At 42.0% G+C, this 17,137-nt stretch overlaps 1 protein-coding gene across 1 annotated transcript in view; it reads right to left on the bottom strand.

The window, feature by feature from the left end:
- The window catches only part of adgrv1 (adhesion G protein-coupled receptor V1), a 181,614-nt gene that overhangs the window by 163,495 nt on the left and 982 nt on the right, over positions 1-17,137 (bottom strand). The window contains 2 exon segments of the mRNA XM_034238439.1: positions 392-541; positions 1,286-1,473. Of these exon segments, the coding sequence (XP_034094330.1) occupies positions 392-541; positions 1,286-1,471 (336 nt within the window). The 5' untranslated portion in view covers positions 1,472-1,473.

The raw sequence follows: 17,137 nt of genomic DNA, 5'->3' as shown, positions 1-17,137 counted from the left end.
ATCACTTTAATCTTCTGTGCGGTGGGGCTGTGGCTGTCAAAGTTAGTTTCTGCTCACAAAGCTGTCTTTTAGTGGGGAACCTCAGAGGTGCACACAACATTTAGCCCCACCCAGACCAACCCTAGAGAAGCCCTGTAGGGCACACACATCAAAGACCCTGGAGCTCAGACCCTCCCAGGCTTACTGTGGTCTTGGCCCCCACTCTCTATTGCTTAGGAGATGGGGTGAGGGTTAAAGACGGTCAGGCAGGGGCAGAATTAAAGCACTTTGTGGGAAGGAAACTTAGTGTTGCAGAGAGAAGGGAATGAGGAGGAAAGTGAGTCAATCCAAAAACCATGAAAGAAAACCAAATCCAATTCAAAGACATTGCGAACAAACAATAGGTAATTACCTGTAATCTAAGGTTGAAGGTAAAGGTCTCATCGGCTTCTGGCAGGTTGTCATCTTTCACAGCAATGAAGATGGTCTTACTGGACTCAGTGGACAGCAGGAAGGCTGCCGCATTAATGGATTCAAAATCCCCTGTGTCCACTCCCTCAAGCTGGGGAAACAAGAAAAGACTCAAATAGATTAATCACTACTGAAATGAACAAAGATTCCTGCTTCTTTTGTGTATCTTTGTCGGTTTTAAGTACTTTTTGCATCCATTTGACAGTGGTAAATGAAGACAGGAAAGGCACATAACAGATGGAAAGAATGTGGCACAGGAGATGAAAGGTTGATGTGAATTTAAGATGCAGCAGATACATGACTTTTTCCTTTAATACCATGCCTTGGGCTTGAGGTTTTTGACTGTTTCATCTCTTCCCAACTGCAGATAAGTACGGTTACACGTTTCTTAATAAGTTTCAATTTGATCCTCAGTTGCCTTCTGTCTATCCCCATTAGACTTCCGGGAAGGAAGCCAGATATTACACTCTTATATCAACTACTATGGCAGCTCAGGTGTAATAATCCATGTGGCAAATCTGGTAAAGGTATCAAGAAGTAAGGAAACCCCCCAACCACAATTCACTGCCCGGTCAGCTCTCCTTACCGGACACCAGCTGTGAGCAGCTGACACCTCGTGTGGAGGTTGTAAAGCCTAAACCAACAGTGATTTCAAAACACTTTCTAGAGACAAACTATCGCTGTGTGCCATAGGGAAAAGGGTCATTCATTTTGATCTTCGCTAGACATATAAAGGTGGAGGCTCCGCAACACAGCAAGGTGGTTAAAAAGAGACAAGATAGATGACTTGACAGGTTGATGAGTTTTGTTTCACGTGAGTGCATAGATGTCCTACCAGAACCAAAGCAGTCACATTGACCGGGTCTCCCACTCTCTCCACGACCAGTCGGACCACAGCTTCCTCGCTCTCGTTGACAACAAAGTCAGTCTGGCCCAGAAACCGCAGCGTGGCCGACTCAGACGCTGTGCCAGGGACGGACAGCGCCAGAATCCAACCAGCAAGCAGGAGGACAGGGAGCATTCCTGCAGAAAGAGGGGAACCATGAGCATTTTTTTTTCACCATGGATCTGTTTTTATTTCAATTTGAATACGTTAACATGTGCTTGCCTCTTCATCTAATATGTTAGTCTACTAATCTTGATTGTGCCATTTGTCTGCACTGTTCTCTTTGTTGTTGCATTGTACATTTCCCAGCTGTGTGACGCATGAAGGATTTACATTTCTGATATTGAAGGATAAATAGACATTATGCATATATTGAAATGACTCAAAGGCCAATATGGGGCTAATTTGAGAAGTTATATAAACAAAAGTTAGAATTGTAATCATTCAGCGCCTAGTGTCGTACATAAACACACTCCAGATTAAGATATGTGTTCCAATACTGCAGAAATTATGTCAGAAATGTATGAAAACACTAGAAACACTGACATTTAGAAATATAAAGTCAGTTTAAATTCAAATGAATGTGATCTACGGGCAGTATTGAGTGGCCAGATGTTCACATGGCCTGACTTTTGCTGGTCATTGTGGTCTGAATGATTCATAACATTATTCCATCATTTCAACAGCTGTTGTCCTCATGTGGCCATAACTGTTAAAGCAGTTGTTGTTAAATGTATTCTCTTCTGACCACATGCATTGAAAGCCAGTATAAATATAATCACTGTCTGAAGGTAGTTTCAGTATTTCAGCATCAGCCTCACTGAAACACTCTCTTCTCTCTAATTATCGTTTCTCATGCTTCCTCCAATCATCTCTCCTACACCGCTCTGCCCTCCTCCTCTCATCTGTCCCCTGCTTTCCCTCATCCAGAATAATCCTAAAGCTGGATGGAGCCACTAAGACAGTTGTCATGGTTAACACAACAAAACAACACAGCATGACAGAGGGGTGGAGCCAGCTTATAGCCAAATTCGACCACTATGTCCTGTCTTTCCCCTCCATGCTTCCTCTTACCCATCCCATTCATAACTCGCACCACACACTTTTGCCAACAGTATGAACACGTAAGGTCTAAATTGCTCTTAATTACAAGGTTTAAAAAGAGCATCAGCAGCTACGGTGGATGAAGTCATGCTGTTTGGGTCTTTTTTCGAAAGCAGAAATCGTTTGGGGAAAAGTTGGACATTGAAAAGAAACCATTTTTCATATGTTCCATAGCTGTTAGATCAATCTGAGTTATTCTCAGCAGTGGCGGGTGTTTAAATAGCAACCATCCATCAATCCCGTTTGTCAGCATCGAGGGTAGAACAAGACACTGCGTCAGCATTAGAAGTTGTAGGTTGACAGTTACAGTCAGAATCAATCTGGTAAAAGTGTGTTTGAGAGTTTGTGTAGAGGTGGTGTCAAGTATGTGTCTGTGTGAATGTGTAGCACACAGGCCAGCAATGGAGAGATTCCTGGGAAATCCATCAAAAAAGGATTTAGAGCTGGTGGGGAGGCTGGACAGTGGGGGACAGAGGGTGAGGCTAAAGGGGGAAGAGGTGAGTGTGTCGCTGGACAAAGAGAATAAATCCTGTTATTCGTCCTGCTCTCTCTCCTGGGGTTGGGAACTTCTTGCACCACTGGCCAAGAGCTTGTGAGGAAAGCTATTAACCCTCTCCCTGGAGCTGCCTCACACACTTAGAGCCTACACTAGTCTAGAACACACTCTACTGGGAAATGGTTTACCTGAGGGTGTGAAACTTTATAGCATGCGCACACCTGCTAGTGTATAACCACATGCCCGCTTAATTGAGACATATTGGACAATCAAGGCAAACAATTTCTATTTCAGTCATGGCAATAACTAATTGACCATATCATGCACAGCTGAAGGAGTTTCACGATTTGTAAAGCCGTGGTAGGTGCGGAAAGGGAAGTTTAATATTGAAACCCACACCACAGAAGATGTGATTATGTTTATCACAGCATTCCTAGGCACCTATCTGACCAACAATAACGCACAGCAAAGGGGCTAAAGGGGGAGGGATTGTTGGATATAATTAGGTGCTAATGAATTTTGACACAATAAACACTAATAACTTACTAGGCTACAGAAAAAACGAGATTCAAGTGCCAACGTTAAACAAATGACCGTTACTACAGACATGCATCCTGCTAGCTGTAGCAAACGGGACGTGACAGAACTTCACCAGTAGCATATGTTGAGCTTTCAATAACTGACAGTAAATATTCAGCTTATGAGACAAGTTGCTGTTTCTGAACCGGAGCTGTATGTTTTGAGTGACGTTAGGTTACCGCCGCACACCGAATGCTGCTACAGCTGGTTCTTTGAGCCTCCCTCTGCTAATCCTGACATCATTCATAAATCCTTTGCACTTCTTATGAGTAACCTGATTAATATTTGTATTTGGTGACTAACTATAAAACCTTATATTACAGGCTGATATTTTGAGACGTTTAGGGAACATCGGTGTGCAAAATAGTAAAGGGACCAACAGTTTAGGGAAGTCTTGGCCTTCTCCAGCTTTTATGTCCTGCTGCCGCTTAAAATCGCCATAATGCCGGTTTCATTTCTTTCAACAGCAGAAGGAATATAGCGTACTGCTGTCTCTTCCCTTTCTTTTCACTGGTGCCTTCATCAGCTTGACCTTGACTTGCAAGTCTCTTTATTAATTTTCTGGATATATATTTGTTTTTCTTTGGATCTGAGTCTCTTTGTCATGTTTGGCTTCTTTTTCAGAACAAAAAGTTAGGCTTCTCTATTTCTTCAGTAAATCTGCCTCAAAACCTCACTTCCAAACTCCCAAAGCATTGCCTAACATCATGTGGACCACAATCTTTGAGATGGATGATATGGTTGCGAGCATCCAACCCTCTAACATCCTAAACCCCCTCCTTAAAAACAGAGGGGTGGTCCGTTTGGCATCCACTGACCACGATGCCGCACTCTTCCAAATAGAGTAACACAAAGCAGATGCTGTGTGGATGGCACAGGTCGTTCCTACAAGCAGCAGGGCCGTTTTTGTGCGGGCATCATGCGTTGTGCCAGCCCTGACCCCGGGGGTTAGGGGACCAATGGTCTGTCTGTCACAGCAAAAGGCATCATGGAGCGCCTGGCGCAGACCTGTGACATTGATAAGGCTGGGAGTCAGAGTCCATGTAGAGACGTGCACAGCGGCACAGTTGCATGCATACAAACATTCACACAAGTTTGCATACGAGGAAGCATTGGCGAACCCACAGTTAGCAACTAAAATGTAGGATCTCAATGCTCAGAGAGACAGCTGGGTGACAGGCTAGGACACTGGAGAGCTCTGAAATGTCCATCAAAAATATTGCAAGGCCAAAGGAACAGAAAATGATGGCTTGGGCCAAGACTCAGGGACCAGGCGCTCCAACAAACCACAGACAGCACCACAACTGAAGAGACTTCACATTCTCAACATTTAAAACAGCTTTTGTCTGTGACTCTAACCTCAGACAGCTGACTTTTCTTTTATGTTACATGACTTTATTTCCTGGAACTCGCATAGCGTCAAATAAAATACGTATTTATAGTTCAGGCTAAATATGTTATGCTTCTTTATCCACAACAATGAGTCATCAAATGTACGTGAATACGTCAAAAAGCTCAAATGAAAATCAACCCCTTGGCCTGTAACAATCCTGCATAAACAATGACATTGAACCTGCTTTCAACATAACAGTTTTTGTTAATACTTCCATCAAACCCCTTTCTTCTTTTCAATATGCCAAGTCATGTCAGATGTTGGTCCTTTGGCACAGGGAGGCTTTGTGTTTGCCAGGAAAGTTTATTAGCGCCTGGCATTGTGTTACAACAGAAGTGCCACTAAGTCCACTCGTTTCACCGGCTAAGCTCAGATCAAAGCAAAAGGAACTATGCGTTGGCAGCAAAACACACACGCACATGCACGCACTAACACACATGTACTTCATGTAGAGTATCCCTTCAGTATCTGCTTGTAATCACTCACTCCTCTGTCTCCCTTAATAATCCACATCTTTAGTGTATCTTAACAGTTTTACCTTATTCTATTTTATTTTAAATGATATTGTTACTTTCTTTTGTTGTTTCGTAATCCTATTAACTCTGTGTATGCACTCTTACCTGTCCTATCCTGTGTTTACCTTGTCTCTTAGCCCTATTTCTGCAAAACCTGAATGATGGGGAATATTATGCTTATTATGGTATTCCCTTCCCTGTAGTGTGTTATATAGATTTGTGTGCATGTCAATGGTCTGCAAAGGCTAAAATCCCAACGTTCTCTCAAGAAGGAGTTTCTCTCCCACACACACCCGAAACGCTTCCTGGACTCCTTTGTTTACTTCCGTAACATAATGACATCATTATGTAACACTCGCGCTTCTATTGACTGGGGCAGGGGGGACATCTCTAAGCAGTTGACCAATCGCAACAGAGCCGGCCAGCTAACCAATCAGAGCAGACCGGGCTCTGGTTTCAGACAGAGGGTGAAAAGAGGTGCTGCAGCACAGGCAGTATCAGAAAACTAAAGAGCTTTGTGAACATTAAAGCATGGAGACATGTCACAGGAGAGACACTAAATACTGATATGAACCTGAAAATGGGCATAATACAGCCCCTTTAATAAAGGGTAATCTTATCTTATCTTATCTTCTTCTTGACAACTAACTCCTCCTGTATCTCTGTGATGGATAGCTCATCAACAGAGAGATTTCCCAACAGGCTCAAACATGATAAGCACCCTGACTAGTCACCGGTGATAACATCAGCGCTCTTCAGCGGTGGTTTGACCTCATCACCTGTCAGCCCTCTTTAAAGCAGCCTATAGGTGTTAGTAGCCTGGTTTAAAACAACAAAAACATTACATTGGATCCCTTGCAGTCACTCACACACACTCATACACACACTCCCTGATCTATGTGATATCCCTGTCGGAGGTGCTGAGGCGGTGTCTGGTTGCAGGGCTGCTCCTGGGGTCAGGGCTGATGCCTCTTGGGTTTCTGCTGACAGTGGCCTCTGTGTCGTAATCTTTAGCATGAATTATTCACTGAAAGTCTAAGACTTAACAGTCAAAGGACGGTAGTAAGCGTGACAATGCAGGATTCACTGTATAGCATGTGCCGAAACAGTAATCCGGATGTTGACATACTGAAAGAACACATGATTATGCCGTCACAGGCGGCCATGTTTCACAGTTAATTTCTGTCTGTAAGTTAAAAATATGGCTTAAATTCCCATCATGTTTTGCCACTTTGGCTCTCTGAGAGAATCCCAAGGTAAAGTACCAGCCTCTATAATCATAGGGAATGACTTGCACTGAGAATACTCCATATGGAAGCTTTAAAAGAGGAAAGCAATACTCTTACTTCCTTTCTAGTAGCGGGCGTGTGGGATAACGGTCTGGAGAGTTTTAATCAAGGGCTTTCCCATGAGGCATCCCTGCCTTGAGGCTTCCCTGGTCCTGAGACGCCCTTGGTGAAAAGCTTGTGGTTATATCTGGCAGTCAGTGACACACACACACCACACACACACACACACACACACACACCACACACACACACACACACACAACACACACACACACAACACACACACACACACCACACACACACACACACACACACACACACACACACACACACACACACACACACACACACACACACACACCACACACACATCACACACACACAACAACACACACACACACACACACACACACACACACCACACACACACACCAAGTGATCTCCAGTTGTCTGATACTGGGAGGCCTGCAGTGGGATCTCATGCATCAATCTTACAGCTCTGGTCGGTGATCTGGAGTCAGTCTGGCCACGAAAAGCAACTGCTCTGTCATTAACATCAACTAATATAACAGTGTTCCTGGAACGCTTGCGTGTTCCCTCAGGACAAATTCACACTAAAAAACCAAGCAGTATGACGGATACTGAGAGAGAAACAGAAAAGTAAACAGCAACACCGTGCCAGATGGTGTGGGGAGGCAGAAAACACAGAAAGAGTTGATGATATGCCGCCGTATATCAATCTTATGTATAATGTATGGGATGACTGCTGAGCCAAATCTTTGGGGATATTAAAACTGGGAAAATGGAAGTGCCTTGTGGTCGGAAGGCTGGGTTATTAGTATCCAGAGGGCACACTTAATATTACAAATTCCTAATATAGGCAGGGGGAAGCAGGGTTTGCCTTTGCAAGAAAAAAGGTTTATTTAATACCAATGTCCTGCTAATACGTCCCCAGTCTCTTGAGCCGAGACAAAAGACACAAATCGAATTAAAACCAAATAATAATGGAGCAGTGCCATTTAAAGGTCACCTATTACGCAAAATCCACTTGTTCATGTCTCTTCTACATCACCATGTGTCCCCTCTGTGTAAAGAGACTCTGAAAGTTTCAGGAACAAATATTCTCTCTCTTTTTGTCCTGATCCATTTCTATAAAAACCTGTCTGAAAATGAGCTGATCAGATTTTGGCCACTTTATGATGTCATAACGATTTTTTGTCTTGTGTAACCATTAGCCAATCACCAACCAAGGTAACCCCCCCCCCCCCCCACCACCTTATCACCTGAATCTCCTCCTAGAGCACCATTGTGTTCTTTTTAACCAAATCTCTCTCAGAGGGGCGTGGGGAGGGGCTCCTTGCTTTCATCTGAAGTAAAAGACAGAGAATCAGCTCTTTTGAAACAGGGCTGAAACAGAGGGGATTATGGGTAATGCTGCAATGCATGATCTGTTTGGTATTTCGAGCCAAACGCTTCAGACACATATTTGTATATATCTGAGACCTATAATATATTGATGAAAAACAGTATGATAGGGGACCTTTAATGCATATAACCTATATGTTTCGAGTTTCATAGAAAGACTGCTGTATTAAAAAATATGTCTCCGCTCTGTTCATTTTGATTGTTTTCTGTTTGAGCTGCCCAGTGTGTGTCAGGCCACACAAACCACCCACCGTCCGTTCTCAGCCCGACGAGGCAACTCATGAGCCCATAATTGCACTTCACGTGTAGTTTCTCCCTCTGGTATTTTTAGATCAGTGAATGTTCTCGCCATACAGAGAAGTTGGGGGGAAGAAATTAAGGAACTTCATAAGCGAGTAGGGCTAAAACATACATCATTAAATCTGACAAAAACTCTGTGTTACTCGCTTATTTTGGAGAGCAATGCCCCGAAACAGAATTCTATTTATTTTGAGGAGGAAAACAGAAAACTTAACATTAGTCCGACAAGAAGGGGAGAAAGAAGATGGCAGTGGGCTGAATTGCAGCCAAATTATGCCATTCCGCATACAGGGGTCTAGAGAACACTTGAATGAATACCTCTCTAAAGAACAAATATGCATGAGGTCAGCCCTGCAGCTATTGTCAGACGATACTTTTCAACCAGGCATTTCTCCTTCAGGGGCAAGAGGCTGCCAATCAAGTGTGCATTTTGCTGTGAAAAGGAAACAGAGAGAGGGAGAGTTTCTCCGAGGCATTGTCCACACGGCCGTGGTCGGCTGCTCTTAAGTTGAGCCAATGGCATCTTGCATCCCTAACTAAAAACAAGACTTGTTTTCTTCTTCAGCGAGGCTATAGAAGAAATACAGAAAGAGGAAAGTAGTTCCAATTGAGTAGCAACCAGTGCGTGAACAATTTGGAGGGTTCCAGTTGGAGCATTGGCTGACTGATTAGCCTGTATGACACACAGTGATGGAGGCAGACAGAAAAGCACTTTCAGGGGATTAAACAAGGTTGTGCCCTCCACAGCCTAGCAGACCAAAGGGGCCAAATTAGAAAGAGAATTACTTCATTTAATGTAACTGGTTGGGCCTGGATGAAATGCTAATTGCATTTCAAAAGAGTTCCCAAAACCGAGAGGCAAACCAGAACGGGGCGGTGTTTTCATTGGAGAAGAAGCGGGACTTTACGATTCACTGACCAGAGAATACATTTTAAGTAGCAGGCTTTTGTTCGCTCATGCTCCTTTTTGTGTTTTGTGTGCATGTCTAAAATTGCCACAGTACTCTCTTTCTTTTGTTTCTCCCACGTTTTGGCATGCTGGCCAACTCCAAACCATCCTCTTCAGAAGCACTCCTTTCCTCACCGCTCTAGTCTATCACTGAAGGACACGCACAACACACACATTTTCGGTACAGTAGGTGTGGGAGACCCGCTTTCAGGCATTCAACAACTAAAGTGGCCAACCCGGTATCACGGCAAGACGTGAACATGTGACGATTTACCATGCTGGGAGACGTGAAGATGTCACGGTTTCGTCCCCTTCAAACGTGACAGCTACACGGTATTGTTAACCCATGTTAACCAGTGGAGAAATGATCGGAAATACCAAGCAAATGCTACCCCGACGTAATGATTTATTTTTTAATAGTCACACTCGATTACAGCGATTTTCTTGTTGCCCCAGCTGGTCGACACCTCTTTTAGCATAAACAAAGGCTACATTAATGTATTAAATCGATGTTAATCCATGCGTGTGGATGTGGAATTAACGGACGTGACGTTGTGCGATTGAGTTGCCAAGCAACAGCTTCGGTTCATGTTAATTTACAAACTATTCAACTACAACCGTAGTTATATTTAAAAACATGTTAGAAGGCCTCACGAAATACTTTAATCCACATTAAAATGTAAATGTGAAGGAATGTGTGTATAACAAAATACATCGGTCATTAAACGAAACCGGAAACAGACGTAGGCAAGATCCTCAGCTCGATGATTGGATGGTTATCCGCAATGCATGCTGGGATTTGGTGTTTATGTGATGTGAAATCTGAAAACGTTTTTAAAAAATACAATAATACTTTATTCCGAGTGTGCTTGCTTTTCTCTTTGAAAGTCATCACATAACGGCATTGTAATACACGGTTCGGCTGCATTAAATATTACATATCTGCCGTAGTTCTGTATTTATAGAGCCCTGATGAGAAGACTTCTAGACAAACATGAGGAACTGAAAACGTGACGTGGATCATAAATATATCAGCCATTAAACAACATCTTACATTTCTTTTCACACAATGCGTCTCCTTGCAGTATCAACACTAATTCGGCTGACTTTTATATTTGATCCAATTGGTAGATAGGTTGTATTTAAACCATAACCGTGCAGAGCTGATAGAAAGGGATACCTGGTGGTCAAAGCACGTTATTGAATTTTATTATTAGATATTAATAGGATCTCTATAAAGTATATTCATTACTCGTTATTCTCTACTAATAGTTCATTAAAGACTGTATATAATGACTAGTTTGAACATCCCTTTCAAGATTTCAAGATTTTATAAGCTAAGGTTTATTGACATATCATATTATACACAACTACTGTGTAGTTATGCAATGAATGAAAAACTTGGGTCACAGGTTCCTCAACAGTGCATTACAAGACATCTATCAATATGTGTGTATACTCCACCATTAAACTGTCATTCTGCACATTTCTTATACTATCTACATACATCTTATAAGAGTATAATACATATGTATAATATCAGTTTAATAATAAACAAATAATAAACAAATAAGTGCTTAAACATAGTTAACATTGCAGGAAAGCAATATATTAGATGTTAAGTACTTTGTCAGGCTTAATATTTATCTGTAGATACAAATGTCACTGTGTGTGCTGTGTGCTCTGCATGTGTGACCATTAAAGAATCAGAATACCTTTATTAGTTCCACGGAGGGGAAATGTGCAGCGTTAGCAGGAAAGAGCCACAGACAGCTTAGTGTTGCATATCTTACATGCGTTAAAAAAGTACTAAGTTAGAATAAAATAAACAATATGCTAAAAAAGTACTAAGTTATAATATAATAAACAATATGCTAAAAAAAAGATAAAAAGTTACATAATTTTCAAAAATACAGATCAAAAACAAAACGGCATATATATTGATTTAGTGGCCAGGTATACATTACACAGTTATTAATGGCATATATATATTGCACATATAGCACATATTGCACAAAGTTGGTTTGTATTTAGCAGCTAGGGGTGTTATAGTCTGTGTTGTGGTGTGTGTAGGAGGGTCTACAAGGGGCAGTGCTGGTTGTAAAGTCTGACCGCTGCAGGAAGGAAGGACCTGCGGTTTCAAGAGGGTTTCATCCCTCCATATTCTTCTTAAAGCTTTTTTCTTATTTAAAATAAGACCTTAACCTAAAGTACTCTTTAATGTTTAAATTAAGCCTTATTAGTTTGTCTGTTTTGCACATCCTCCTATTAATATCTAATAATAAAATAATACAATTCAATAACGTGCTTTGACCACCAGGTGTCCCTTTCTATCAGCTCTGCACGGTTATGGTGTAAATACAGCCTATCTACCAATTGGATCAAATATAAAAGTCAGCCGAATTAGTGTTGATACTGCAAGGAGACGCATTGTGGGAAAAGAAATGTAAGATGCTGTTTAATTGCTTATATATTTATGATCCACGTCACATCTTCAGTTTTGGCGGCAGTTCTCCTGTTTGTCTAGAAGTCTTCTCAGCAGGGCTCTATAAATAGAGAACTACGGCAGATATGTCATATTTAATGCAGCCGAACCATGTATTACAATGACGTTATGTGATGACTTTCAAAGAGAAAAGCAAGCACACTCGGAATAAAGTATTATTGTATTTTTAAAAAACGTTTTCAGATTTCACATCACATAAACACCAAATCCCAGCATGCATTGCGGATAACCATCCAATCATCGAGCTGAGGATCTTGCCTACGTCTGTTTCCGGTTTCATTTAATGACCGATGTATTTTGTTATACACACATTCCTTCACATTTACATTTTAATGTGCATTAAAGTATTTCGTGAGGCCTTCTAACATGTTTTTAAATATAACTACGGTTGTAGTTGAATAGTTTGTAAATTAACATGAACCGAAGCTGTTGCTTGGCAACTCAATCGCACAACGTCACGTCCGTTAATTCCACATCCACACGCATGGATTAACATCGATTTAATACATTAATGTAGCCTTTGTTTATGCTAAAAGAGGTGTCGACCAGCTGGGGCAACAAGAAAATCGCTGTAATCGAGTGTGACTATTAAAAAATAAATCATTACGTCGGGGTAGCATTTGCTTGGTATTTCCGGTTATTTCTCCACTGGTTAACATGGGTTAACAATACCGTGTAGCTGTCACGTTTGAAGGGACGAAACCGTGACATCTTCACGTCTCCCAGCATGGTAAATCGTCACATGTTCACGTCTTGCCGTGATACCGGGTTGAAAGTGGCAGATGGACTGAGGAGGAAGCAAGTCACTGAACAAGTGCGGTCAACACACCCTGATGGTCATACAGAAGATAGTACGGAAAACTGTTGTGCTGCATATTGGTTTGAGCTGGTCAAGACGATGGTGGTACTTACACAAACTAGACATGCATGTTTGTTGTCATACACTTACACATTCATATCTTATCTTACAGTGAATTACATTTATATCTAATCTAAAATAAATCCCTTTCTACTGCGTCAAATAATAAAGACTTCAGGATGCCTTTTCTATGTGTCATCGAGTCATCCTGATCTTGTGAGACTCACAAAGCTATAATCTATAATGAAAGGCATCCAGAGAAAGTGGATAAATACATATTTTACAACAATAAACACACCCCACCACCTCTCCGACATGCTCTGATCTACCACCCCCACCTACTCGAGGAATTCCTTTGCCATGACCAACTACAGTACAATGAGGGGAGTGAGAGATAAACAGAGAAAGACAAGGAAAGAAAGAGGGGCTGGTGTAAGGCGGACAGGGCAGATAAGGGGAGGGGGGGCACAGAGGAGTGTGTGTGTCTGGATGAAATAATAAGCTAGGCTAAATAAGGTTGAAGGGTAATGGAGAGAACTAAGGCAACATTGATCTAACAGTCAGTGACCTCCATCAACAGGTTTATGTTTTACACAGGCTGACAACTCTCTCTGAAACACACACACACACACACACACACACACACACACACACACACACACACACCAGCGAGAGGCAATGGTGGTATTTACAAAAAAGGAGGGGTTTCAGGATGGATAGCCATGATTTCCTTCTAGCCGAACACAAAGTGTGACCCACTCAACCTGACCTGTCTAAAAGGACAGGAAGCAGGGGCCACCATGGGATGTGTTCCACGTGTCGCCCCCTAACACATATTGGTTAGGTGTAGAACCCATGGGGATTTATGTCCGAGAAGAGGGACTCATGTGGGGGTCTGTATGTTTAAATAATGGGATCAGTGGAGAGAAACCAAAGAGTGTTTTCATTCATCAAATAAGGCTGCGGGGCAGGTTTATTGCTTCGGGATGATAAGTCATTCAATGATCAAAAACAAAAGAAAAATAATTCCTGCTTTCAACAGACCATAAGACCTAATTTAATTTGTACAGAGTCGAGCCAAGCTAATGTGAGCCAGAGGAAACGGACTTGTTCTCTTCTATGTTTTGACACTTGATGATAGGATGTTGCTCGGTGTTGTTCCTGATTTTCCATCCAGTTTGCGAGTTGACATAAAACATAGCAGCTTTAGTTTAACTGGATTTAAATGCAATTATAATGTAATGTAGTGCACATTAAATCAAATGGATGTTTTGACTGTTATAGATGAATTAAAATATCTCTGCTGTTCCTTTCAGTGATCATTGTTCAACATAATGGAAGAACTGCTCATGCATTATACTGCGCACAGCGGGGAGAGTCCGGCAGAATATGAGGCCATCGGCTTCTCTAACATCACAAGAGGTCAGAGTGCGACTTAAATACTCGAGTGGAGATGCTGGGCAGCTGTGGGAGGGCATCTCATCGCCTCAACAAGATCTAACAATAAGTGTGTGTGTGTGTGTGTGTGTGTGTGTGTGTGTGTGTGTGTGTGTGTGTGTGTGTGTGTGTGTGTGTGTGTGTGTGTGTGTGTGTGTGTGTGTGTGTGTGTGTGTGTGTATACATGTGTGTGTACAATCATGAGAGTTGACAGCGGGGTCATGGCCGAGGGTTTGCTGCGGGGGCCGAACTCTCACCCTCTCGTCGGGGACAATATGCGGGGGATCAGAGCCGCTGAGGAGACCGCAGGATTGTTGGACATCGCTGAGGGCACACCACTCTCCTGTCCCTCCAATCCAAGGACAACAGCTACTAAAACATAATACTGTCTCCTGCGCGTCGATTGATTTCTGAAAACAAAGGTTTGAAATCCCAAAGAACATTATATAAGACGTGTTTATAGCTTGAATTTGTTCCAGGCACTAAATCTACTGTATCAAGGATTGTAGATATTATGGCAGATACACAACAGGATGATGTGTTTTATATGTCTTTGGGGAGCAACCTGGATGTGCATTAGGAATGAGCTGATGCAACAGGAGCTTCGATTCGAGTCGGAGCACTTAAATGAATTATTTAATTATATGACAGTGCCAAGGCGATCATCATTAAATCTGAGAAAATGATTCCTTACCTGCTTATAACTTCAAATCTGTTGTGCAATACCAATGCTCATGTGCAATTGTGTATGTTTAGTATCTGAATTAGACTTTATTCCCCATGCTGCAACCTTTTTTAAAAAGATGATTGCATGAATGTGTACCTTTTTGATTTTATGAACATGTGCTCTATCTCTAAAAATAATTATTTTAGCAATACTTATTATATTTGCCTTTTTATCTGCACTGTCCCCTTTGCAGTCACACTGTTTTACTATTTCCATGTAGTGGGACAAATTAAAGATCTGATTTCTACTGAAAACATAATTAACAGCTTAGAAAAACGTTGAATCAAAATAAAAAGGCTATATGTGCTAGTGCAAACATGTATTATGTCCCAGCTTGCATAATGTTCTAATAATATTTTTTATTTATAAGCGCACTTTTCATTTGCGTAAACAAAACTCAAAGTGCTATGTGCTAATGTTCTAAACATATTGGGTATGATGTCTCTAGGTATAGAGAGTTTATAGTAACTGGATTGTTTTTTCTATATAATATTTAATGTAAAGATTTGTACATATGTTCAATTGTGTGTAGCATCTAGGAGCTACAACTTAGTGGTTGTAAAATCGCATGCATAAATGTACGCCTAAGGATCTATTACTCAACACTTTGTTTAGGTGTTCCAAATCCTATGCAGGGTGCAAAGTATTTGTTGAAGCGGCCAAATGGCTTATAAATATTCAAATTGTACCACCCACTCCAAGGATTCCCATTGTGTTTGCAGATGGTGAGGGGTGCAAATCTCCTAGCCACTGGCACATTGGACCAACATGTTGTACCCTGGCTAAGGTTCATAAACCCAAATGAGCATGGAGTGAGCGCAGTCAGCTCCCAGAGTGAGGCAGATTTAGAGGATACATCTGTTTTACACCAAAGGATTTGTTCTACTGCATGGTACATCTAAGCCGGGAAATGGTCATTTGAGGGAGTAGTGGGAACGCAGGTGCAACATTGGATCCTCTCAAGGTGTAGAAATTAAAACCAGACCATAACTAAGAAGAGGTGTATAGTCTGTTGGTTTTCTCATCTCACATAATAAAAAATGTAAACGCAGAACACTCACTGAGGGATACACAAGAAAAACCTTTTGCATTGTGTTTACCTCTAATAAAATGTTTCTCCACAGTACTGATTATTTATGTTATCTTTAAGAGGATGTGGTAAGCAACAGAAAACATGTGAGAAAGCAACCAAAGAAGTTGTGTTCCAATAGTGCAGATATGTCTGATGAATATCCAGTGAGTATCTACAAGGCCATTCCATTTAAGTATATGAATGTCCTCCATTCAACAGATAAAGACATTCTTAACAGCTATTGCCCCTAACAGTGATCCATGGTGCACAGATGAGCGTTGGCGGGCACAGCCTGTTGCCGGGCGGTTTAATGTATGTAGAGTTGTGCCTTCATCTTCTATTCCCCTCTATCCCCACACACTGGGAACGCGAGCCCTTCTCTTCCCCAGCTAACATTAATCTCAGCACGTCAGCCATGTGCAACACTTCAGCACCTTTCATCAATGAACAGGCTCTGTTTATGGCACTGTCCCCCTTTTGTGCCGTGCAGCCATTAGGGGGGTGAGACAGAAGGAGAGAGAGGCAGGCAGTAAAACAGTTTCCGCCCAGTGAATCACATTCAGACCCTCACACAGGCGACTGGGGGCTGACCCCTGCCAGGCGATGACATAAACACTGACAAACAAAGGACCTGAGCTCTGAGTGTGGATCTTATAGGACCTACAAGAACGCACCGAGAGAGGGTGACCCGTGGGTTTGACATGATGGAAATAGACATTGTAGGTGGGAGAAAACTGAAAATGTAAGGCAGATTTAGCTGTTTCCAAACAAAGGGGCACGACTGTCCAACAGATTGAACAATGTCACCCTTCCATACAAAGATACATGCAAGAAACAGTGTGGAGTGAGGGCTGGCACTGAGGAAGAGCAGGTGTAAGTGCTGAATGGATACAGAAGCAGCTCCCTCCCTTCCTCCCCAGTGAGAAAAAAGGATTTAACTCTGCTGGGGCTCCACAGAGGAGGCAACAAAAGAGATTTGCAAGAGACGCACCAAGATGACATCATGTCAAATCAATTAAGATATAAGGTGGACATATTTAATTATTCAAGGACTGACAAATTGTGTAAAATATGAAGCTTGCACATCTTTACGCAAAGACGCAGCAGCACAATGAGGCTCAACTCGTTGGTTTAACAGAAACAGCACATG

The sequence above is a fragment of the Gymnodraco acuticeps genome, unplaced genomic scaffold (assembly GCF_902827175.1).
Source record: "Gymnodraco acuticeps unplaced genomic scaffold, fGymAcu1.1, whole genome shotgun sequence".
NCBI lineage: Eukaryota > Metazoa > Chordata > Actinopteri > Perciformes > Bathydraconidae > Gymnodraco > Gymnodraco acuticeps.
This window is presented reverse-complemented; position numbering and strand designations above follow the sequence as displayed.